The 24,163-nt window shown below is 64.2% G+C and overlaps 1 protein-coding gene across 3 annotated transcripts; it reads right to left on the bottom strand.

The window, feature by feature from the left end:
* Positions 1-123: 123 nt before the first annotated feature.
* Positions 124-22,689, bottom strand: NHSL3 (NHS like 3). Of its 3 annotated transcripts, none has more exons than XM_065697558.1 (7): positions 22,387-22,689; positions 6,111-6,266; positions 5,602-5,657; positions 4,466-4,583; positions 3,978-4,094; positions 989-3,877; positions 124-831 (listed from the first exon to the last, which is right to left on the bottom strand). In XM_065697558.1, exons 1-7 carry the CDS (start codon positions 22,583-22,585, stop codon positions 809-811), a joined length of 3,558 nt encoding a protein of 1,185 aa, XP_065553630.1. In that variant the 5' UTR covers positions 22,586-22,689; the 3' UTR covers positions 124-808. The 3 variants fall into 3 exon arrangements, with proteins under 3 accessions (XP_065553630.1, XP_065553628.1, XP_065553629.1); XM_065697556.1 differs by lacking the exon at positions 22,387-22,689 and adding an exon at positions 15,520-15,770; XM_065697557.1 differs by lacking the exon at positions 22,387-22,689 and adding an exon at positions 7,615-7,856.
* Between the last annotated feature and the right edge of the window lie 1,474 nt (positions 22,690-24,163).

Here is a 24,163-nt window from a genome sequence, read left to right as displayed (position 1 = left end):
AGCAGGGCCAGGATTTAGCCTGCCGGGACCCTGTGCCTGCCCCAGAGCTCGATGCCGGAGGGAAGGGCAGTGCTGCGTGGTGAGGCTGTGGCCATAAGCCAGGAAGCACAGGAGGCAGGAAGCTTCGCTCATCAGTTTTACCAGCCAGGTACAGAGCTCTGAGCAGCCACTCGGCAGCGGGTTGGTTGCGTTTGGTTTGGTTTGGTTGGGTTGTTTGGTGTTTTTTACAATCAAAGAAATCAAAACATGACCCGAGCTTACAGAAACAGAAAGCGAGGCTGTACCCTGGGGCCCGAAGGGGCTCCCCCTCTACCCTGCAGCCAGTGATCAGTGCTGGCCAAGAGCTCCTCTTGCCTTTCCATCAGGGCCCTGGTCCCTTCCCAACCAGTGCCTCCATCCCGTCCTGCTGCTCCTGCCTGTGTCCCTCAGGCACTGCCGTGGCCGAAGCCTTCTCATTCCCTCGTCCAAAGTGCTTCAGTTCTTCGCTGGCCGGGAGCAGAGCGGCTCCAGCATCTTCGGCCCCTGTGCTCCTGTCTCTGCTCCAAGCGGCAGTGGCAGGGAAGGAGGTGCTGGCTCCGGGCACGGGCCTCGAGTCCAGTAAAAAATGAAAGCAAAGTAAAGCTGTAGTACTTAGGAAAGTGAAACCAACACCATTTTTGCATAAATATCATCAAGGCCGTGGAGGCTAAGGCTGTTTGCTTCCTGTATTAAGTTAGGTGACAGTTCCACACTCATCCGTTGACCTGCCCAGGTCCCTGAGAGATTTGGATTCCTGTCCATGGGGGTACCAGTCCTGCGGCTCCATCCTTCAGGCTGTCTCTCCCCGTCCATCTGCAAGGCAGGAGGGAAGAGCCCATCAGCCACCCTGAGCTCCCTGCCCCAAGCCTGGCCCCGTGCTTCCCAGTTCCTCCCCAGTGCAGCCCAGGCTCAGCATCCTGAGCACAACAGCAGCATCACCCCATGGTGGGGCTGAACGGGGCCCACATACCTTGTGTGGGGAGGTGCTGAGCCGGTGGCTCCGTGCTGCTCCTCTCCTCTGTCCCCACGGCCGCCGTCCCCACCGGCTCGCTCTTAGTCCTGCTCTCATCCGCCGGCACCGCCTTGGCCTTCCCATCCGGCACAGGGGATCCCAGTGCCTCTGCCCCCAGCGCCTTTGGGCTCAGCGGGGAAGGAGCCGGCCCTGGACCCAGCGAAGGTTTCTTGGCTACCGGAGGGGGGATCTTGCCAGGTTTTCGGTGGGCTTGAGCCTTGCCAGGGCCCTGCTGAGCTGCAGCCGGGGCTGCCGAGCGCTGCCCGGAGAAATTCATCAGCTCGGCCACCAAGTTCCTCTTGAGGTCAGCCTGCGCCTCGGGGGACGAGGCCGTCTCCAGCACCAGCTTCTTGGAGCTCTTGGCGAAGATGAAGCTGGCGGTGGAGGCTGGCGACTTGTGCCTGGGGGAGAGCTGCCCATCGCCGGGGGGGCCCTCGGGTCCCTGCGGCACCGCTCGGCTGCTCGGCGGCTTCTCGGCAGCCTCCCCGGCGGCCAAAGCAGCAGCCTTGAGGTGCACGGCGTGATGGAGCTGGCTCGAAGGCACCGCGGCTGCGGCAGGAGGGGGCTGCCGCGTGGACAGAGCCCGGCGGACGGGCTTCTGCGGTGCCGGCCGCTCCTCGGTGCCGGTGCTGGTGCCGGTGGCTGGCTCCACGCTCACGGAGCGCAGCCGCACCATCTGCAGCAGCGAGGGCGTGACGATGGGCAGGCTGGCGTCCTCCTTGGCCACGGGGCTGCTCTTGCTCCGCAGCACCGGCTCCTTCTTGGTGTCTGCCCGCACGCCGTTGGCCACCTTCTTAAGGGGCAGCGGAGCCGGAGCTGAGGGCACGGGGAGAGGTGGTGGTGGTGGCGGCGGCACCGTGGCCTCAGGAGGGGACACAGCAGGGGCAGGCGGCTGCGATGCTGCGGCCATCGGGGTTTGCTGCTGGCTGCGTGAGGACGCGGTGGAGGAGGAGGAGGAGGCGGAGGAAGCAGCCTCCGGGCTCGGTGCCGCTTTCTGCCCGGACACCGCAGCGGTCGCCGCATCGGGGAGGCTGCAGAAACAGGCTTCATCCGGGGGGGGGAAGTCTGCCATGGACAGGTCGTGCTCCTCGGGAGCCGGCGGCGGTGGCGGGGGCCAGGCAGTGTCAGTGGGGGCCTCGCTGGTGGCCGGGGGGGGCTCCTCTGCCTTCTTTGCCGGCGGGGGAGGCGGCTGGTAGGCAGGCGGTGGCGATGGCGGCGGTGACTTGGTGCTGGGTTTGGCTGAGGGCTCCAGGCGGGCAGCGCTGGGCACCGCTGGGTCCGGTGAGGGCAACTGGGAGCCAGCGCCGGCCGCGGGCTGCTGGGGCTTGGTGGGTGGCGGGGAGAAGGGAGCGGGCACCTTGGGGTGAGGCGGGATGATGAACCGGTCCGAGCGGCACGGCAGCGTCTCGGGGGGAGCTGGGTCCGAGGCTGAGGAGGAGATGGAGGTGAGGGATGAGGACACGGAGAGCGCAGGTGACTGCAGGGAGCAGACCCGGTCTGGTTTCTGTGGCTGAGCCCTGCCCGGGGACACAGACGGGGGTCCCAGCCCCTTGGTGGGCAGCGTGGGGGTCCCGCTCTGGCTGGAGTAGCCACTGGAGGGGGACATGGTGCGGTCAGAGCCATCGGGGCAGCTCCACTTGGGCTGAGCCTGCGGCTCCCTCAGCACCACCGTCACCCCGGGGCTGCCCCGCGACGCCTCGGGGGAGCTGGCACCAGCCAGGCTCTCGGAGCGGAGGCTGCTGGTCTCGCTCAGCGACGATGGGGAGAAGACCTCATCCTCGGCTGCAGGGCTGAAGGGCTCGGGGCGCGGGGACCAGGGCGCGCTGCTCTCCCGCTGGGACCGCCGGTCGGGCTTGGGGGGCAACCCCAGCACCTTGGGCTCCCCGTCGGCCGCTTGGTGCAGCGAGAAGGTCCTGCGAGGTGGGGCTGGGGGCTTCTTCATCTTCCTGAGGGACACGCTGCGGGTGGAGGAGCGCTCGCTGGCCAGGCTGCCCGTGTCCGAGCCCTCCGCCTGGCTGCTTGTGCTATAGGCAGGGGATGCTCTGCCGCTGCTCCCCGCCACCACCAAGAGCCTGGGGGCTGCGGGCACGGGGCCGGTGTTGGGCTTGGAGCAGGAGCTGGCGAAGCTGGCGGAGCTGTAGATGCTGACTTGGTCGGTGTCGGAGCGAGCGGCAGCATCCACCTGGCTGCGTGGCCCTGCCTCGGGCTGCCGGTGCTCGGAGCCCCCCTGGGAGGAGATGGTGGAGCTGTTGGACACGATGGTCTCCGTGGACTGCGAGTGGCTCCAGTTGTCGCTGGAGGAGGAGTGCTCGCGGCTGCGGGCGCTGCGCTCCGAGAAGCGGGCGAGGGAGCGCACCGAGGCCGGGCTGGAGGACACCAGGCTGCAGCGGCTCAGCGTCCGCACGCTGCTGCGCGTCAGGGCCACCACGTCCACCATGGGCGGCAGGATGGCGTTGGGGATGATCTTGGACATGTAGGTGCCTTGGGGCGAGATGGACATGACAGGGCTCAGCAGCTCCGGGGGGCTGGCGTTGGTGGTCATGCCCGGCACGGCCAGAGACTTCGGCCTCACCATCGGTGACAGCTTGGCCGCTGTTTTCCTCCCCAGCAACGTGTCGTCGTAGTAAACCCGGTTGATGTGCTTCTGCAGCGCCGCGTCTGCCTCCTCCAAGGCTCCCAGGCAGACGCGGGCTCCCCCAGGAACAGGCTCCAGCTTGCCGTCAATGGTGGGGATGCGGACGGCATCGCCGGAGACCTGCCCCCCGTTCAGCAGGGGCTGTGCTGCTCGGCTGCCCCCGTGCCCAGCAGCCTCGGTGCACCCCTTGGCTTCCCGGCTGTTCCTGAGACCTGGGAGCAGGGAGAGATGAACCCAGTGTGATCCCAAGGCAAACAGAGCCTGGGCAATGAGACCAGACCCTAAAAATCCCCCCTTACCCTTGACACTTACCCAGCTCCTTCTGGACATGCTGGGGGATGCCCAGCACCGTCGTCCTCCTCTCCTTCCTCTTCTTGCCAGCCCTCTCCGAGGATTTGGGAAAGGAATCGTGCGGGCGGAAGGTGGAACCTGTGAGAGGCATGAGCGGGTCCAGCCGGCACGAGGGCATTCCCAGTGTCCCCAGCACCCCTCCATTGCCAGAGATGCTCCAGGACGAGCAGGGCCCAAGCACTCGGAGCAGCCCGGAGAGGCACCAGCAGCTGCCAAGCAGCCACAGCAGGGAGGAGGCAGTGTCTGTGTGTCCGTCTGCCCCCCTCGCCCAGCCCTAACGCTCTGACTCAGCCCCAGTTATTCGCCTCTCTCCAAGGGCCCCCAGATCCCTGCTCTGGCTCACGGCCATGACGAAGCAGAGCCCGGTTTTCCTGCCATGCACCCCAAACCCTATCGCACCCTCTTGGCTTGTGCCCCCGCCCCAGCTCCAAAGCCCCCCACCCGGGTACCTTTCCGCTGGATCATCTCGGAGCGGATGGAGAGGGCATCCTCGGAGGTGCTGTCCATGGCACTGGAGGCCGCCCGGCTCCGGAAGGACGCGCTGTCATCCTCCGAGGATGCGCAGGACTGCGGGCAGGGAGCGGGCTGAGGCAGCGGGGACGGAGCCACCCCGACCCCCGCCAGGCCCCTTCTCTGCCTCAAACTGACTCCGCAGCCCAGACAAAAGCTTCTCCGAGGGCCAAGGGCTGAGTCAGCCGCGCCGGCATCCAGAGTCCTCCCACCAGGAGCGGGGCCGGGACCGGCCCCAGGGACCCCGCACGGCCCCGCAGCCCCATGGAGAGCTGGGAACCTCGCAGCCACATGCAGCTGACAACAGCCCCATGGCATCTGCTGCGCCCCAGAGCTGGGGGGCTGCGATGTGGGGGGACAGGGACAGGCAGGCAGCAGCACCCCTTGAGCACAGCCCCGCCATGGGCAGAGCCTTCCGTGTCCCCCCATCCTTCCAAAGCACGGGCGGAGGTTGGGCTGGGACACATCAGTGTGACTCATCACCCCTCCACCCTGAGCTCTCCAGGGGCTCTGCCCGCTCCGGAGCTCCCCATTCCCAGCTTCCAAGGGGTCAATGGGGCCGAGGGCCGTCGGGTTTGAGCAAACACGGTCAGGGAGGTGCTGGCAGCGGGGTCAGAGCCCCGGAAAGCGGCAAAGCAAAGCCCAGCGCAGCCAAGAGAGGGGGAGCTTCTCCTCGTCAGCAGCCAGGGAGGAGCCCAGCCACCGGGATGGACAAGGATAACGGTTCCCATCGTGCCGCCCCATCACCCCAGCTTCCTGAGGGCTGCCAGCAGCACCAGTGGGGTGCGAGGGGGGACAGAGGGATGGGGGTCCTGGGGTACAGCCCCAGAAGGCAGGGCAGGACTTGTGAAGCCTGAGGACAGGGATGGTGACAGTGGTTTGGGATAACATGAAGGGACACACAGCCCCCCTTCGTGCTGTGCAACCCCCCCAGCCATGGTCATGTAGATGGAGCTGGTTCCCCATCTGCCCCCAAACACACCCGGGGGGGGGCAGAGGAGCCACCCTGTGTCCCCTCAGCCCCAGGGCACCCCAGAGCGCTGTGGGGCAAAGCCGCCTCCTCGTCAGGGCTCACCTGGAGGCTGTTGGTGTCCCCGTGGTCCCAGGCACTTTTGGTTTGCTTCTGCTTCTCTGCAGAGGGAAGGCAGGGGCTGAATCCCTGCGGGAGAGCCCCAGGAGCAACCAGCCAGGGACAGGGCTCCCGGCTCCGTCAGCACTGCCCCAGCACCGGCTCCAGCCCCAGCACTGGACTCTGGTCAGCCCCATCGCACCGCCCATGGGGCCCAGCCAGCCAGGAGCCGGTGCTGTGCCCTCCACCGTGTCCCCGTGCCACCCCCAGCGCTATCCATGAGGTTGGCTTTAAGGAAGGAATTCTGCCCTGTGAGGGTGCTGAGGCGCTGGCACAGGGTGCCCAGAGAAGCTGTGGCTGCCCCATCCCTGGCAGTGCTCAAGGCCAGGTTGGACACAGGGGCTTGGAGCAAGCTGCTCCAGTGGAAGGGGTCCCTGCCCGTGGCAGGGGCTGGAGCTGGATGGGCTTTAAGGTCCCTTCCAACCCAAGCCAGGCTGGGATTCTTTGGCACCTACCCTGGTGCTGCAGGGACTTCAGTCCCTCCTGGGCCTGGTTGTGCAGCTCCTCGAGGTGCGGGGGCCGCGTGGTGGGGAAGAAGACGTTGTCGGGACATCCCTCGCCCGCCGTGTACTGCACGCTGAGCCGCTTCTCCGCCTCGCCCTTGGCAGCGCCTGCAGACACAGAGGGGTCAGCGTGGCTGGGGAGGCACAGGCAGCGCACCCCAAGCACGGGATGCAGCCCCAGAGCGCTGGGGGATGGCAGCCAACCCGGGGGGACGTTATCCCGCCCAGCTCCCAAACACCGTGTGGGACATCACCTCCCAGGGCTCTGCCCGGCCGGGCAATGCGCCGGAGCCGGGCTGTCTCCGCAGGGATTTCTCCCCACTGGCTGGAGCAGGGCTGGGGCACGGCAGCATCCTCCTCCCCAGCACCTTTGTGGCAGTGAGTTTAGGGGGTGCTGTGGGCAGCTGAGCAGAGGAGGGGTAGCGCAGGGGGATGGAACGAGGATGGAAGCACGGTGGCCTTCCCTTTGGAGGGTTACATCATCCCCAGGCTTTGCAAGACACAAGAGCGGAGACTCACCCTGTGCCCAGGCAGGCTCCGCACACAGACAAGGGAACCCCAGGGGACCCAAGTCCCCCCTCTGAGCCCCACCCCGGGTGCTGGGGCTCCCATATGCCACACCAGGGCTGGCACAGGGCTACCCATGCCTCATCCCGTAGCCCCCTTCCTGCAAACCAGCACCCGAGGGTGCCCACGACAGGCTCCGGGTGCTTGCTGGGGGCTGCTCCTGGCATTGCCCAGCCCTGCCTGCCCCTGCCTGCTGCGAAGCCTCAAACTTCCTGCCTGGAAACCCCCCAGTTTCAGGCTGAGGAAGGGGCAGGATGAGCACAGGGAAGCACTGGGGCTGGCGGCAGCACCCCGGGGACACAGGCACCTGCTGCTCAGCATCCCCGGCACCACGCACCCATCCCCTGTGTCCCCGTAGCCCCCGTCCCCTCCCGGCCAGGCACTAAGGTGGCTGCGCTGTGGCACACAAAGGAGCAGGCCCTGAACAATGGAGCCGGCGCTCTCCGTGCCGCGCCATGCCGGCCTTTGCTTCCCCAGCATCCCGGCATGGCGAGTGGGCAAGGAGCACGGCCAGGCTGGGAGCGCAGGTGGTGGCACAGGGGACCCCCGTGCCGGTGCTGGGTCCTTAGGGGACACAAGATACGCACACACATCGCCCCCATCACGTTCCTCTTCCCCTCAGCCCTTTTCTCTCCCAATTTCAGCAGCCCCTCGCCCAACATCTTTCCCCCCGCCCCGCACACTCGGAGCCGCCTTCCGGCGAGTGGAGCGCAGTGATTTACTCCATTAACTTGCCAGGGGATGATGCTGGGGCTGGGGTGACCTTCCCTGCTCATCCCCCTGGGATGGCAGCCCCAATCCCTGCCCGCTGCAGTGCCAGGACCAGGGGGTCCTGGAGGCCGGGGTTGTGTAAGGACAAGGCGCTTCTCCCTCCCTCCCGCTCACTCACCCTTCTTCTTGAAGAAAGCCAGAAGCGAGGAGAGGTTCCTGCCCATGAAAACCACCATGGTGGAGCGGGGAGGAGGTCTGGGGCTCTGCCTATTGTGCCGGGGCGGCTCTGGCCCAGCCGTGTGCCAGCGAGGCGGATGCCAGCGGCTCCCCGCTCCTGCTCCCCGGCCTCATCCGCACGGCAGGAGGATGCTCAGCGGGCAAAGAGGCTCCGGCGCAGCCGCCTGGTGCGGGGAGGGAGAAGCCTGACCCGGGGAGGGGACAACCCCGGCTGCTCCCACCCTGCTCCGAGAGGAGAGCGGGGCTCCTCCTCTGGCCTCCCGTCACCCCCCGGCTCCCGCCTCCTCCCCTGCACGGCGCAGCCCACAGTTCCATCCATCGGTTCCACGGGCTCAGGGCCAGGATTTCCCCAACTCCCCCCTCTTTTACCCTCAGGGCCCCTCAGGACCCTCCCCACTTGCTCCCCACCGGGCACGGCATCCCTGCAAACCAGTTGCTCGCTTCCACAACAGCGCAGCCAACCTGGAGGAGCTGCGAGGCTTCTCCTCCGGTGAGCACCAGCCCTTGGGATATGGCACAGCAGAGCCAATGGTGCTGGCATCCCCCTGGCACTCCTGCTCCTCGTTCATCCCCAGTGCACCCCGGGACTGGGCGCTCACCGCAGCCCCTCAGCCCTGCCAGGGAGAGCCCCGATCCCAGCACGGCTCAGCCCATGGCAGGGGGACACGAGCTATCATGGGGTCCTTAGGGACAGGGCAACCAGCACGGCTCTGTCACAGTCACAAGAGCTGGCAGCACGATGGGAGAACAAGGTCTCTTAGACCAGTCTAACCAGTAGGCACAGGGCACTTGAAGGCAGGGGCAGAAGTGCCAGTGGCCAGGCATTGGCATGGTCCGTGGCACTGAGGGCACAGGAGGTGCTGCGTGCTCCTGGGGTGGCTGCAGGCGGGCTCCCTGCAGCACCAGTGCCCCAGCAGAAGGGGATCTGCCCTGTCCATCAGCCCCAGGTCCCTCAGGGAGCTCCAGCCCTCCCATCTACAGGCATTTTGCCCCAGGTGAAGAGCTCCCAGTATTGACCCGGCAGCAGGGAGGTCCTGGTGCCAGCCGTGCCAACCGTCAAACCCTCCTCCTCCTGCCCACCAGCTCTCCATGGGCTGTGCCCAGGGTTTACTGCAGCAAGACAGAGGTTGGGCTGCATTCGGAGCAGCATCACCCAAAGCAGAGCACGAGGGTCCCACCAGACCCCAAGCACTGAATGCACGGCCCAAGGACAGTTTAACCTTGCCAAGGGCACCTCTGTGTCCCTGGCTGGGCAGATCCAGGCTTAGCAAGGATTTCTGCATCTCCTTCATGCCCCTAACGGCAAACACAAGCAGTGCCCTGCAGCCCCTGCTATGGATAACCCAGTACTGGGGCAGGATGGGCTCACCCAGAAGGTGCCGGCAGCCACAGGCAGCCGCTTCGCAGCCCTTTGCACAGCACAAGTGGAAAAGGGATATAATGAAAGGGCTGAGGATGCACAAAGCGGGCAGCCACGTGCTGCCCTCTCCTCTCTGGGCTTCCCGTCATGAGCCCTGTGAGGGCCTCAGGCAAACACAGCCGAGAGCCATCACACACCACTCCCATCTCCAGCCCTCCGGGGTCCACCTCTGCATGGATGGAGCTGAACCTGCGATCTCCCTACAGAGCCTCCCATGGGTGAAGGGGGACAGTCCCTGCTGTGCTGCTGGTCCAGGATCCAGGTCTGCTGATGGACGCTGCTGTAAGGACATTCCCAGTGCCAACAGACAGCCCCTGTTCTTCCTCCCTGTACGGGCCCCATCACCTGCAAGGACCCAGAGTGCCTCAGGAGCGTCCCTTGCTGACACAGACGCGTCCCTCTCTTGAGTGTGACACCTCTGCGGTTTGGGGCAGGAGGAGCTCGGCATCGTTCTGCAATCCCCAAAGGATAATCCGGGCAGGGCACCACGGCCACCACCCAACTGGGGCCGGAGCAGAGCCTGGCCATGGAGGAGCATCGTGACAAGGGCTGGAGCGTGGTGGTACGGAAGAGCAGCCTCCGCTTCCCCTCCACTCCTCAACCTTCACTATCGCATCCTCTTTGCCTCATGTGTCAACAGAGAAACCTGCTGCAAAGGGGATGGGGAAAGGGGGGAAAAGCCAGGAGGGAGAGAGGCCTGATCCTGTGGCACAGGCTGAGGATCCTGGTGGGCTGAGGAAGCCACCGGTGCCGGTAGCAACACGCCCGGTTGGAGCTGGTGCCCCGTCCCTTGTGCATTCCTTGTGCCATGCCCTGGATCGCCCCGTCCCCTCCAGGCTCAGCAGCGCTGATCTGACACTCGTGTCTCATACCCACATGGCAGCAGGAGCCTCCTGGAGGAGCTGGAGGTCCCTCAGGGCCGGGCACCCTCTCAAGGATGCTCTCCCTGACTCGGAGCTGGTATCTGCTGCTCTTGGTGCCAGCAATGGTCCAGAGGGAACAAAGCATCCCCACAGCAAAGCAAACTGATAGCAAGGAGCAGGGAATGCCGGGGAACTCACCACACTAAGGTGGGAATGGGAAGGGCTGCCCAAGGGGAGGACCAGAGCTGAGACCCCAAAGGAACACAACTGGGGCCGTACAGCCCCGCGTCAGCAATGCTGCAAGAGGGGTACGGCGCTGGCCCGGCTTCCTCTTGAACCTGGCTTAGCCCTGATGCTGCTCCTCACTTGGGCAGAGCCAGAGGAGACAATCCTGGCTCCTGTCCCCCTCCCCGCCAGGCCTGTGCCTCCTGCAAGCAGCAGGTTTGGCCAGACCCAGCTGCAAGCATCCACCTCTGCCTGCACGGCACTGCCTCGACTTGCCTGCTCCCCGCGCAGCGGCGGGTCCTGCGGCAGGAGGCAGGGAACAGGCAGCAGCTCCCGGCCTGCCCCTTCCACCCCTGACTCACCGGGGAGGAATGGGGAGGAGTGGGAGCAGGCAGGGGGGTGGGAAGGGGGCTGTGAGGTCCCCAGGGGAGGAAGGGGAAGGAGCCACCCTGCCCGCTGCGTCCTGCTCGGTGGGATGCAGACCTTGCCTCCCTCCTCCCGCAGCCGGGGTGCTGCAGAGAGCAGGAGAAGGCAGCAAGAACACCCCCTGCCCCATGGGGTTGATGCTCTCCCTCCACCCTGGGGCTCCTTCCCACCACGCTGCTCCCAGGCTTGGAGACTGCTCTGCTCCTCGTGATGCAAGGGAGCAAAGCGGTGGTTGCCTGCAGATGCCATAGGTATCACTAATGGTATCACACATAGGTAACACTAATGGGGTGCGCCAGGAAAACCGGCCCCGAGAGACAGCAATCAGCATGGGGGCCCTGCCACTGCTCCAAGAGCCCCTGTGCTCTGTGCCAGCATCCAGCCCCCCTGTTCCAACATTCAGCCCTTCTGCTCCAGCACCAGCCCCTCTTCCCCTCCAAACCAGCCTCTCCCCTTGCAGCCGCTTCCCCCGCTGGTGGGATGGTGCAGGCAGCCCTGCTGGGATATCTCCCTGGAATATCAGGAGCGATGACAGCTCCTTACGAGCCCAAGCGTGCCCATCGTTCCCTGGGCCCATCAGCTGTGCTTAGGCAGCTTCATGATCCCAGGTGAGACCTGGCACCCGCATGGGCTACCCTGCCCTGCTCTGTGCCCCAGCCTTCAGCTGCTGAGGGGCTGTGACAACCACCCTGGCCACCCGTGTTCCCCCTGCACAGGATCCGTGCCCTGGGACACGCCGCGGGACCGTGCTCCTTCCAGGCAGGATAAGAGCACATTAATGTTTATCATGGCTGTGGCCAGGCAGCCCCCACTGCGAGCCCGGGGGCTGCTCCTTGCCTTTGGCCTCGCATGGGGGCTGCTGCTTCAGCCAGGAAAACAGCTCCACAAAGCAAATAAACCCAACCCGGTGCGTGCTGCTGGCTCGATGCTCCAACCCGATCCCACGCAGAGGCTGAAATCAAACTCATTTCAAATAGGAAAACAAACTTGGGTCAGTTTTCTTCCTCTAAGTCCCGGTGCAGAAAGCATCACCCCGGTGAGCCAGCGGGCCATGGCGAAGGATGAAGGCTCAGAGGAGAACCATCGCCCAGCCACGGCTGCTGTCCTGGCAGGATCACACCACTTGTGCAACTTGGCCCTGACCTCCCTGCTGCCCTACACCTGCCCCACAGGCAGTGGGTGACACGCAACGTCTCCTGCTCCACGTGTTAGCACAGAGCCAGGGTGAGGGTCTGGCAGCAGCCTGTGGTGGGGTCCCAGCCCCAGGCAGGGAGGCAGGACCACCGCGACGCCGGATTGTGCCTCATCCCAGCCCCTGTTCCAGCCCAGCAGAGCCTCCGTCCAAGTCCAACCACATCCCCACCCCACGCTCGTCCCCTCCCCGGAGAAGCCACCAAACAGGTTTGAAGGTAAATAACAGCCTTCCCCGGCCAGGAGCCGGATCCAGGCGGGACTGGCCCAGGTGGGGAGCGCAGGGTGGGAGAGAGCAGCGGGCAGAGCCTCGGAAGCCACCCAGGGCCAGGATGGCAGCGCCGGCGGCACGCAGGCATGGGGACAGACCACTGGCACCTCCTCCTTCCAAAGTCCACAGCTTTATCACAGCTCCACCTTCCCTCCGTGTCCTCTTCTCCACCTCCCATGCAGGCGGCTCCCTGCCGCATCCCCACGGCGCGTGCCGTCATGCCTGGTGTGTTTGCCGGTACCCGGGTGCTCTGTAAGCGTGCCTGTCACAGCAGGTACTTGGCTCCATGCAGGAGCAAATCCAGGAGACGGATTAGGGACAAGACCTTGCAGGTTTTTCCATGCAGGGATCCACCGTCCTGTGAGCAGCTCCCAACCCCACTCCTGCCTACAGGTATCTGGCTCAGCAGCACTGGTAGGAAGCAGCGAGGAGCCGGCCATCTTCCACCAGGGATTGAGATGGACACAGTGATGCAGGATCAGGGGAGGAGATGGGACAGGAGCTGTCAGATGGGGCTGGAGCTGCCACCAAACTGGAGGGGGGGATACCCAGCAGCACAATGGTGGGTCCCATCCCTGCCTCTCGGTGACGGGGCGCCTGCCAAGTGGGCAGGATCATAGAATCACAGTGGTTTGGGTTGGAAGGGACCTTAAAGCTCATCCAGCTCCAACCCCTGCCACGGGCAGGGACCCCTTCCACTGGAGCAGCTTGCTCCAAGCACCCTCGCAGGGAAGAGCTTCTGCCTTATCTCCAACCTGAACTTCCCCTGTTTCAGTTTGAAGCCATCACCCCTTGTCCTATCGCTACAGTCCCTGACGAAGATGCCCCCCAGCATCCCCAACTCCTCCCCTGCTCCAGGACCGGGAAGGGGCACCGGGAAGGGCTTGGCTGCCGGCGTGCTGGAGAACCGCCTGTGTAAATCCCGGCTCATCCCATGCCGGGCGGGCCCCTGCCTTTATCTGCTCCGGGGCTGTTTATGGAGCCGGCCCAGCGTGGGTCTGGCACAAAGACCAGCCGCGAAGCTGGAAGACGCCCAGAGCCGCTCAGCCCACCCTGGAGCTGCTGCTGGGAGCCTCATGGCCATGGGTCACCCCTTGACCCGCACTATGTGCGCCTGCAGCCTGCCCCGGCACCCGTCCATCGGGACATGTCGGCAGCAGCCACATCCCCATGGACTCGGCGGGCGCAGCCTGGTTGGGTGCCACGTTCTTTCACCCTGACTCAGCCGAGCCCGGCAGGGCCATCCCGATAAGGAGGTGATAAGAGGCTTTGCTCTCCCTGGTGCTCAAGGACCTTCCCCAGCAGCTCCTGCTGTGGATGATCCTAGAGAAGGAGAAGCAGGGGATGCACCCCGGCACAGGGATGCGGGTTTGGCACTGATGAAGCACAGTGGGGACACCCAGGCTGGGCGCAGGTTGCAGGCAGCTGCCTGCAGCAGGTACAGCCATCCCGGCAGCCCTCAGCCATGCTCTTGCCTGGACAACCCTGTCCCCGGGACCACTGCTGTGATGCTTCAGCATCAAAAGATACCCGACACCACCCTGCACACGGTGGAAGCACAAAGGCAGTTGCCAGTACCTGCCCAGGCCTGAGCTGCCAGCAATGGGCACGATGGGACCGAACCGGTGCTCCCAAAGCAACCAGGGATGCAGAGGTGAGAACTGGGGGATGCTGGCCCAGTTGCCCATCAGTTGCAATTAGCTTCTGACCCCAACTCCAGAAGCACCCATGGTCTACGGGCAGGGCAGGGGGGAGATGAGAGCGACAGCAGGGTCCTGTAGTTGGGTGCTGGGCACCCTGCCCCCAGCCGGTGATCCCGCTGCGCCCTCCGAAATGCTGAAGCGACACAATGCAAATTCTTTGGCTTTGTGGCCACTGCACGGTTGCCATGGAGCTGCTGCAGAGAACAAACACAACTCGACCCATGTTTTCTCAGCACCTTCCACCCCATGGCCTTTGCCTTGCAGGGTCTGTCCCTCGGCTCTATGGCATGGTCCCATATGGCACAGGGCATCCTTCTCCTGGGCATCTCCCGGCCAGCCCTGGGGAAGGGCAGCAGTGGCAGCCCCACAGTCCCAGTTCAGGGACTGGCAAAAGGACACCCAAGCCTGGTAGGGAATGGAGAGGTCTGGATAGGGACAGTGCAAGGGAAGAGCTGCACCAGGGATGCTCACAAACCACCTTGCCCATGGAGGCGGCTCACCCCATCGCCTGCACTGCTGCAGGTCAGGGCAGAGCCAGGGAAGAGCACGAACCCAGCTATAACATGGTGGCACCGAGCCCTTCCTGCACAGAAACCACAACCAGAGGATGACTTTGGTGGAGGAAAGGCGGACAGTGAGGAGCCTGCGGCAGAGGAGATGCCGTCCTTGCACAGCTACAGGCCACCGGGGACTCGTGCCTCAGTTTCCCCAGGCACCGAATGGGTGCTACCAGCCTGAGCCCCTCTGGGTTCTTCTCATCCCAGCCCCCCAAGCCTGTGAGGGGTTGGCTCCAACCCTGTTTTCCCCGAGGACAGCTCAGCTCAGCTCACCTGGGCTGTAAAGACCGAGGGAAACAGGAGGGATGGGGGGGCCGGGGGTCGCACCGGGCTGGCAGAGAAAACCATCCCCTCATCCCCCGTCGGTCGCACTTACCCCGCTCCCACCGACCCCAGACTCTGCTCCTGTGCCCATCACGTCCCTTCTTTGATTCAGGCCAGGCTGGGGTGTGGGCACAGTTTAACAACATCGGCAGTGAAACCAGCAACTGTGGGATGGGGTTTCTGCAAGAGACCTTTCCTGCCTGCATCGCTCTGCTCCGGAGGAGGAACCATGGTGGGAGATCAAACGGACCAGACACCCTGCGGGGCTGGTGATTCCATATGTGGGTCCAGGCCGGTGCCGGACCCTTTCCCCCACCTCTATTCCCTACAGACAAGATTTTTCCCTGCCCCATGTCTACTCCTGGGCTTTTCAGCTGCAGCCATTGAGCAGGAGCATAAAGCAGCAATCAGTGCATGGACAGACAGACACGCGCAGAGTGAGGGGGGCACTTGTGCAGGACCGATACGGGGGGTGTGAGGGGGGGAGCATCCCAAACCCACTGCTCCCCAGGCACGGTGAGGGGGATCCAAGGCACGGGGAGGAAGGCGACGCCGCAGCCCCGAGTCCCTGCCTCTGGGACACGGCTCGGAAAACCAAACTGCGAACTCAACCTCAGCCGTGACCACGTCCTCATAGCGCAGGCGAGCCCACGGCTGGTGCCCCGCACGTCGGCACAGCCCCTGCGCGCAGCCAGGCTCAACCCCTGGGGCCGGAGGGGCTGACCCTGCGCTGGGTGAGAGCGAAGCCTCCAGCCCAGCCCCACGCCGCGGTGCAGAGACCAGAGGGCAGCGAACGCTCCCGCAGAAGCCACGGAGCCGGGCCCCGTCCCCACGCAGCCCCCCCCCCCCCCCCCGATGGCTCCTACCTGCGCCCGGCTTCCCGGTGCGGCCGAAGAGCCAGGAGGAGCCGGCCCTGGCGCCCGCTGGGCTCCTCTTGCGGTGCGCGTTGCCCATGAGCGGCTCTCGCCCTCCACCGCAGCCGGTGGAGGAGGCCCAGGTGCTACATGGCCGGGCCCCGGCGTGGCCCGGGCGGCCGCGGCACGCAGCGGCGCTCAGCCGCCGGCTCCCATCCCTCCTGCTCGCGGAGCTCGGCTCCCGCAGGCGGCGGCGGCGCCGGAGCCAATGGCACAGGCAGAGAGGAGGGGCCTGCCCGAATCACCCATCCCTCGGAGCCCACGGCACCCTCCCAGCACCATCCCTCCGCAAGGGCGCTGGGTGCCACGGCGAGCGGCTGAAGGGAGATCAGTCCCCAAAAACGAACGGCGGCACAACCGGACCCGGCGCCCGCCTCCCCAGCCCCGCTCCCACCTCCCGGCAGTTGGCCACGCTCCACCGAGCCGCCACCATTTGAGTCTGTCCCTGAGCACAGCCCCAGCGACCCAAACCACAGCCCCGCTCCTGGGTCTGGAGGGTCCCAGCCCCATGGGGACGCCCCAGCCAAGCCCGGCACGGCAAAGGCTAGAACAGAGCTTCCAAGGGGGGAGCACAGCGCCTGAAGACCCGGGCTGGGTCAAGCCGCTGCGCAACCTCCGGGCGAGCACCCACATGCCCGAAGGTGGATGTTAATTTAACCCCCGCCACCCTCTCCATGGTCACTGGAACGAGTCACACAACCGGGGAGCCCCCATGGACACCTGCGCCCAGACCGGCTCATGGTGCTGGCACCTCCATCCTGGGCCCTCCCTGCTGCTCCAGACCCCGCTCCTGCCGATTGGGGTTTTCCAGCAGTGAGCGGCCAGGGGAAGAGCGGCTCAGAGCACGGGCAGCGCTGCCCCGGCCCTGCACGGACAAGCCCGAAACACGGGCACGAGCCTGTTCCCTCCTGAGCGCAGCTTTCCCTCGGCATTCCTAATTGAGAACACGAAACGCTGCGAGGGCAGGGAGGGGGCAGCCAGGGAGGGGGCAGCTCCTGCCGGCAGTGTTTTCTGGTCGGGAGGTGATTCATCAAAGGCTGGGATAAATAGGAAGGAGGGCGCTGCGGGAAAGGCACAAAACCGGGGAATGGAAAATAGGAATAAAGCGGAAAGCTCCAGCGGCAGCTTTGTGCTGACCTTCCGAGGCGACGGGCACTGAATTCACGCTCCTTCTCCCCAGTGGAATATTGATGGCTCCGTTTCGCACCGGCTTGGTTTGCTGCCCCAAAGGCACAGCAGAGACCACCCTGCGGCACCGACAGAACCTGTCCCCTGGCATTGCTGCTCCGGCTGCAGTGGGAGCTGTTAAGGGAATGGGGGATCCAGTGGAAAACTGTCCCCCGTTCCCCATTATTGGCTGTACCCAGTTCAAGGGGCAGCCAGGATGCCGTGTGGTCATGGTTAAAAGTGCAATAAATGAGAGGTCTCTGCCCACCGATGGGGGAAGATGAAGATTCAGCTCAACCAGGATCATCTCCAGCCTGGGACAGGGCTTCCTTTGACTGCCCAGCACCTCCCTGGGATGTCCATCCCCTCGCAGCAGCTCCAAAGCAGGGTGCAGAGACCCCCCCCAAGCCACGCAGTCCCCTCCCCAGGGACACAGGAGGCTCCTCCACAGCCACACACCAGCTTTCCCAGCAGAGCCCTATACGTTCTCCCTCTGCAAGGAAAGGGGAGGCTGGAGCCTGCGACTGCCCCAGATACAGCGAGACACTTCCCAAAACAGACGCCCACTGCTCCAGCACCTGCCTCGGGAATGCTGGCAGCACCGGCACCAGAGCTTCACCGCCCCCAGCCGCAGCCTCGGATGCACCGAGGGGGCTCCAAGCAGGAGCTGAGCCCCAAGAGCCCAGCAAAACCCACGCGTGCCATAAATATCCGAGAGCTGGAACAATTCCAATGGGGTAACTCAGAGCCACGTGGAAACCCTGGCTCCTGCTCCCCCCTGGGGCTCAGTCCTGGTGGCTGGAAGCAGCTCCAGCATCCCCACAGGCCTGCATCACTGCCTGGGGACACAACCCCCTCGGAAACGCACGGATAGGCTGCACTGCCCCTGGCTGCTCCCATCCTTCCTCCCAGAGCTGGGGTTAAACCACAGCGCCCAGAAATCCACTGGGAAAACACGGCAGGAGAAGGGAAGCATCCGCAGCTTCCCCGGCACGCGATTGCCAGCACAGCAGACACGCTACACAACCCAGTTGTGGAATGCCTGGTGGGAAGTGGGGGCAAGGGATGCTGCCTCCAGGCACGGTCCCTTCTGCAGAACCCCCCAGCTGTGTTCACTGAGAGGGCTCTGATGACAGCACGGAGCTGGGAGCAGGGGGGAAGCTGCTCACGAGACAGATACACATCTCATCATCACCCCAGCGTGACTGCCACGGGCACATCTGATGCCCCACAGTCACACGCTCCCTCAGGCAGCAGGGCCAGCCCTCACCAGGCTGGCAGGGACCCCTCTGCGCTGGCCCAGGGGAACGATTCCTCCCTCCTGGTGTTCCCTCCATCATTCCCAGTGTTTCCTAACCCTGATGCCGTCGCCAAGCAAACACAGAGCAGGAGCTGAGATGCCTGAATGAGAAAGGAATTCAGCCCTTGCTCCCTTCACGGGGAAGTAAAGCTCAGCGAGGCAAAGGTAACAGAAAAACCCCACTTGAGATCCCCAATCATTAACAGAAATACATAACCAGAAGGGTTTCAGACGATTTCCTGCTCCAGCCGGAGCGTGGGCCCACGACAGCCCCGGCTCCAGCCTGCAGGAGCAGCAGGAGCTCAGCTCCCTGCTCTGGATGAGGTGCTTTGAATCCGTGCACAGCAGCAGCCATGGGGACCAGGGCTCCAGCTCCTGCTTGGCAGGGAAATGCTTTTTCACTTCGTGCTTGCCCAGCTCTTCACCTTCCAGCAGCTTATGTTCCACCGCGGCCGGAGCACAAGTCAATGATGATATTGTCTTATGAAATAAGAGCTTCCTCCTAAAGGGAAATATGACTCCGGCGAAATAGTTTTATCGGATCTTATGGAACGTTATTCGCAAGGGTAATTCTTCCAGTTGTCTCCAGGTGGAATAGCTGTGGTTGCAGACACACCTCTCTTTGTTCATGGCAGGGCCGCTCGCCACGGCCAGGCCAGGCAGGGCATTCCTGCTGCTCACATCTTCTGAAGTGTCACTCTTTGCCTTGCGCACGTTAACAAATCCATTGCCAGAGCAGGAGCAGCAGGGCTCAGGACTAAACCACACAGCCCGTGTTTACACCAAAGCAAGCGCCACGCAGCAGCAGGGGACGGAGGAAACCGAGCGCCCGGCGAGATCTCGCATCTCTTCTTATCAGACCAACACACAGGGACAGCCCCCACCCTGCCTCCAGCGCCGCACAGCATTGAGCCCAGTGCCACCAGCACAGTCCCCACTGCAGCCCAGCCGCTGCCACCCCACCACACACAGAGCAAAGCCACCTCATGCCGTGTACGAGCACTTGCTGATGTTATAAAGCATCTGGGCCCATCGAGAGCTTTATTTTTAACCCCACGGTATGTGCGTGTCCATGGCAGGCAGGAAACCTCTTGCTGCTGGATGAATCTGGCATCAGAAAGGGAAAGAAAAGGATCCAACCCTAATTTAATCCTTCTGGAACATCAATTCCTTCACTTCACCAGAGAGTTACGAGCAATGTTGTGTGAATTAAGGAGACTGTTGCGAAACCGGGGTAAAGCAGTAGCCAAATCCAGACTAAACCCACGGGCAGGTGGCAGGGCTCAGGAGCAGGCTGACTGCGGCGGTGCCACCCAGGGGTAAGGGGCTGCCTTCACCACAGAGCAGAGGAAAAAGCTTTCAGCTTCCCGGCTCCCAGCAAGGAAAAACCAGGAGCAAAGCGGAGCCCAAGCACCCCAATTCCTTGCTCCGCACTGGACCCTTGGCACAGCCCAGCTGCGATCCCTGCCTCGGATCACACCCCAGGGGTTAACGGCTCCTCTGCCTCCAAAGGTTATTGTGGAAATAAACAGAGGGGAATGGCGAGGCGCTGGGGTACTGCGGGGATGGGGTCATTGGGCGCTGGGCTGTGTACAGGTAAAACAGCCCGGGGCTGGCGGCACCCTGGTAGCTGCTGCGCGCTCCAGGATGCGGCCCTGCAGCTCACAGCAGCAATTACCCTGCAGCAGAGTTTAACTGGCCTCAAAGGGGGATGCTGAGCCAATGGGGCCCATTTGCACAAACAGGGCAGAGCATCCAGCTGGGAAACAGGAGAGGACTCAGCTTCCAGCCCCAAAGCTGCTGCTGATCCCTACGGGAGACGGAGCCTGGAACTGCCCACAAGCAGGATTACTGTACTGTGCCTTTCCTCTACACAGCTCAGCTGTTGGAGCAGCCACAGATAGGATCTCCGACTAGATGGACCCATGGGATTCATCCAAAGTGGAAACACTTTCATCCTCCTGCTCCCATGGTTTCAGTGCTGAGCAATTCCAACCTCACCAACACCCAGGTCATGAACGAGCCGATGCCCAGGTTGAGAACTGGTCCTAACCTATGTCTCCCCATGACAGCTTCTCTCCTTCCCTCCCCATCCTGAGCGTGCTGCGCAGTCCCTTTCCACAACCAGGATGTAACAGGGATGTTCGGATGTGCCCTGTCCCCACTCCACAACCAAAGCCACCTGCAGGAACAGCAGAGTGATGAGGAGCTGATGGGCCATGGCCTGATCCAGACCACCCCAAGCACTGTGCACACCCAGGGGGAAGGCACCCGGAGCCACCAGGACCTGCTGAAGCTCTCCCCATCCCACAGCTCCCAGCTGATATTTGGAACAATTCCCATATGGGGCAGGGCACATCCAAGCTCCTGCCCCATCCTGCACCACGGAGCAAGCTGATGCCAGAGGGGAGGGAAGGGTCCGGCAGCCCTGGGCTGGCCAGGGCACTGCACAGGCCCTGCATCACCAGCATGGACCACGGGCAGGTGATGGGGCAGCTCTTCCGGATGCAGGAATATCCAACTGAGCAGGCTGTGCTGGTGATGCCCCATCCCTGGCAGTGTTCAAGGCCAGGCTGGACAGAGCCTTGAGCGACAAGGTCTAATGTGAGGCATTCCTGCCTACAGCATGGGGTTGGATCTGGATGATCTTAAGGTCCTTTCCAACCCAAACCATTCTATGATTCCATGTGAGGGGTGTTGGGGCGAGCAGGCTGGAGGTCCCCGAGCAGTGACTCCGCATTTCAGCTGGTGATGTTATGGCTTTATGGGGATGAAAAAAAAAGGCAAGGAAAGGGCTGGCAGCGCTGCTGGAGGCGTTTCTGCGCCGCAAGAGGAACATCACATGCTCCAGCACATCTCTTTTACTGCTCAGGTTTCAGCGCTGGGCCGTGGCAGCGGCGTCCATGCGTGATGGGCCAGGAGGCGGCACCGGCAGCATCCGATGGAGCGGCTCAAGCAGAGAGCTCAGCCTCTTCCCAAGACCCTTCCCTGTCTCCACAGCCACTCCTTCCCTATCGCAGATCTCCGTGTGCTTTTCCAAGCAGTGAACGTGCCTGCATGCGGCCCTGGCTGCCTGGGAATTCACCCCCTGGGGCAAAGTGAGGCAGAAAGTCCCAGGCAGTGGCGGCGTTCGGGTGCCACAGGAGCAGCCTCTCCCTTGGCATGACCGCGGTGACGTCCCCGCGGGGAGGGCAGTGGCGTGATCCCGATGTGCCAGGACACAGCAAGCACCAAGGAGAGGAGCATGACCAGGCACGCCACCGCCCCGCCACCACTGAAGGTCCCGTCTCACGGGCTGAGCCCGTAGATCCCTGGAACGTGGCCCCAGGGTAGCAAAGAGGAAAGGGCACCCACAGCACCTTGCACTGGTCAAGGCGGCAGGGATGCGGCTGGGCCACGGAGCAGCACCCCACAGACTGGCTGGGGTGAGGCCATATCTAGGGCAGGAAGGGCCACACCTGGAGCACGCAAACACCCTTCCCAGGAGGAGGAGGAGGAGGAGGAGGAGGCAGCGTCTGGCGTCCCTCCAGGTTTCCCTCAGCCCCAGTGACCTTCTGACTCAGCGGGGAGAGAACCTACCCAGTGAACCGGCACCAGCCCTCGGGGCCGGGGCGAGATTGCACCAGGGAATGCTGGATCCCGCCTGCTGCTGCTGCCGCAGCCACCGTGGCCACACAGCCCCTGTGGCCACCACCACGGCCACCACGTCCTGCACCCCTGGTTCAGCCACTTCTGCTGCCACCACGGCCAGCACCTCCATCACCACCAGCACCACCGGCCCTCCTTGGCCACCACTGTGACCACGCTTTGGTCACCACCTCAACTCCTCTTCAGCCACCACTGCGCTCTCTCTTTGGCCACCTCCATGGCCAGAACCTCCACCCCTCCTCAGCCACCACCGAGACCTCCCTTTGGTCACCACCCCTTGGCTTCTACTGCATCCTCTCCTTGTTCCCCTCGACGGCCACCTTGAGCTCTCCTTGGCCACCTCCATGGCCACCACTGTGACTCCCCTTGGGCCACTGCCAGCACCACTCCTCAACCCCCTCCCCAACACCTCCTTGGCCACCTCCATGGGCCCACTCCGAGCCCGCTGTGGCCACTTCTGTGGCCGCTCCTTGTCCACCGCCCCAACCCTCCTTGGCCACCCTGCCCATGTCCCTGCCCTGACCCTCCTCACCTACCCCAATGGCCCCACCCCAACCCTTCCATGGTCCCCAACCCGACTCCTCCTCAACCACCTCCTTGGACCCCACCACGCCGCCTCCTCGCCCACCACCATGGTCCCCTCCATGGCCCCTCCGTGCCCCCCACCCCGACACCTCCCTGCCCGTCCCCTCCTCGCCCCTCACCTCTCCCGTCCGCCGCCCCCGGGGAGCCGCCGCTCTTCCTCCGCAGCCGCCGCCCGCGGAGCCAGCTCAGTGCCCGGCGCAGGGAGCCCGCCCGGGCCTTCCGCCGCTGCGGGGCAGCCTCCGCCGCTGCCGCTCCGCCGCCGCCGCCGCGCTCCGGGTCCCGTTCTCCGCCCTCCGCAGGTGCAGCCCCGGCGGACATGGCCGCGGCGGGCAGCGCCCCGCACCGCCCCGCACCGCCGGCAGCCGCTGCCCATAGGGCCGGGCCCGCCCGGCTCCCGCTGCAGCCCCGGCCCCGCTCCGGGCTCCCGCCGAGCGCCCGGCGCAGGAGGAAAGTTTCTGCGGGGCGGGGCTGTGCGGGAAGCTCCGCCCGCACCGGGGCCCAGCCCCCACCCACCCCCCACCCCCCCCCCCCCGCCCGCAGGTGGCCCCGGTGGCGGGGGGGAACGCGCCCGGACCCAGGGCACCGGCACCGGGTGCCCCCCCCCCCCGTCGGTGCGCGCTGCCCCGCGGCTTTGTCCGTGCAGCGCGGAGGGACCGTGCGGGGGCAACCGGGGGCTGCTCGCACCCTTTGGGATCCCCATTTGCCCCCCCCCCCCGAGATCCCGAGCATCAGCGGGGAGGAGCGGAGCAAAGCAGTGCGTGCAGGGCCCGAGCGAGGAACCCCGGCATCGTCATCCCCGGAGCCGTGTCCGGCGGGTCCCGGTGTCCTGCAGTACCATGGCAGCGGAGGGGACCCGGAGCTGGTGGCCGTGTCCTTGCACAGAGGTCCCCACAGCCGCCGCCATCCCTTACTTGACAGGCCCAAGGGTGAGCTGTGCCAATGGCAGCTCCCAGGAGGACACTGTTCCCAAAGAGCATCCGATCTGGGTGTACCTGGGGCCGCATGAAACCCCCCGTGCCACACTGCTGCAGGGCTGCAAAGGGGTGATGACATTGAGGAGTCCCTGCCTATGGCAGGGGGTTGCAACTGGATGATCTTAAGGTCCTTTGAACCCAAACCATTCTGTGATTCCATGATTCTGTGATCCAGCTGCAAGGGGAATACAGGATGCCCTGGGCTGGAGTGGCAACGCATCCCGGCAGTGAGCAGGCTGGCAGCAGGACGTGGGGATATGGAGCTGGCAAGGAAACAAGTGGATCCTGCTGCATTTCCGTGCTCCCAGCTCAGCCACGTTTGGGTCCATGGATGTGTTTCCTGATGTGAAAAGCTGCATCGCTGTGTTCAAGCCGCATCCTTCCCGGAGGCTCGCGAGGGCCTGGCTGCAGGCCCAGAGGAGGATGCCAACCACTGGAAATGACTGGAAGAGTTTATAAAGCGAGCAGCCTGTCCATCCCACCAGCTTCCCAGCCTTTCCGTCTCCAGTGGGATTCAGGGGCTGTGCAAACCTGAGTGCTGCTGCTGCTCAGCGGCACTGTGATCAGGGACGGGGACACAGCACCCAACCTGGAGCGATGTCTGCAAGGGGCTGGGGCTCACCACGCTTTTGTGTCTCTGCTTCCCAGTCCCCTCCTTCATCCCCTTGAATAACGACTGGAGACCTCAGTGAGTGCTGAAACAGTCGGGAAGCAATTTCCTAGCACACTCCTGTCCCCCCATGATCCCTGGGGAATGGCTCTTTCCCAGAGTGTGGCCTTGGCATAAGGTGAACTGCGCTGGGTTAAAGCTGATCCCGAGGGAGGGTGGTTGTGTTGACTTCCCAGCGCCGGCTCTGACCGACCTCCAAGTCATCAGCTTCCAGGAAAAGATCCCATTTTTCACATCCTACCAAGGCAGAGA

The sequence above is a fragment of the Lathamus discolor genome, chromosome 18, assembly GCF_037157495.1.
Source record: "Lathamus discolor isolate bLatDis1 chromosome 18, bLatDis1.hap1, whole genome shotgun sequence".
NCBI classification, from domain to species: Eukaryota; Metazoa; Chordata; class Aves; order Psittaciformes; family Psittacidae; genus Lathamus; species Lathamus discolor.
This window is presented reverse-complemented; position numbering and strand designations above follow the sequence as displayed.

Bases quoted from the DNA above. Each gene is read 5' to 3' on its own strand.
- NHSL3 (XM_065697558.1), bottom strand. From the start codon at position 22,585: ATGTCCGCCGGGGCTGCACCTGCGGAGGGCGGAGAACGGGACCCGGAG. The intron at 6,267-22,386 runs GTGAGGGGCGAG...CTGTGTCTGCAG, and splicing joins GGGGGCGGCGGACGGGAGAG to GCGCTGCCAAGGGCGAGGCG. The intron at 4,095-4,465 runs GTACCCGGGTGG...TGCCTCTCACAG, and splicing joins CGAGATGATCCAGCGGAAAG to GTTCCACCTTCCGCCCGCAC.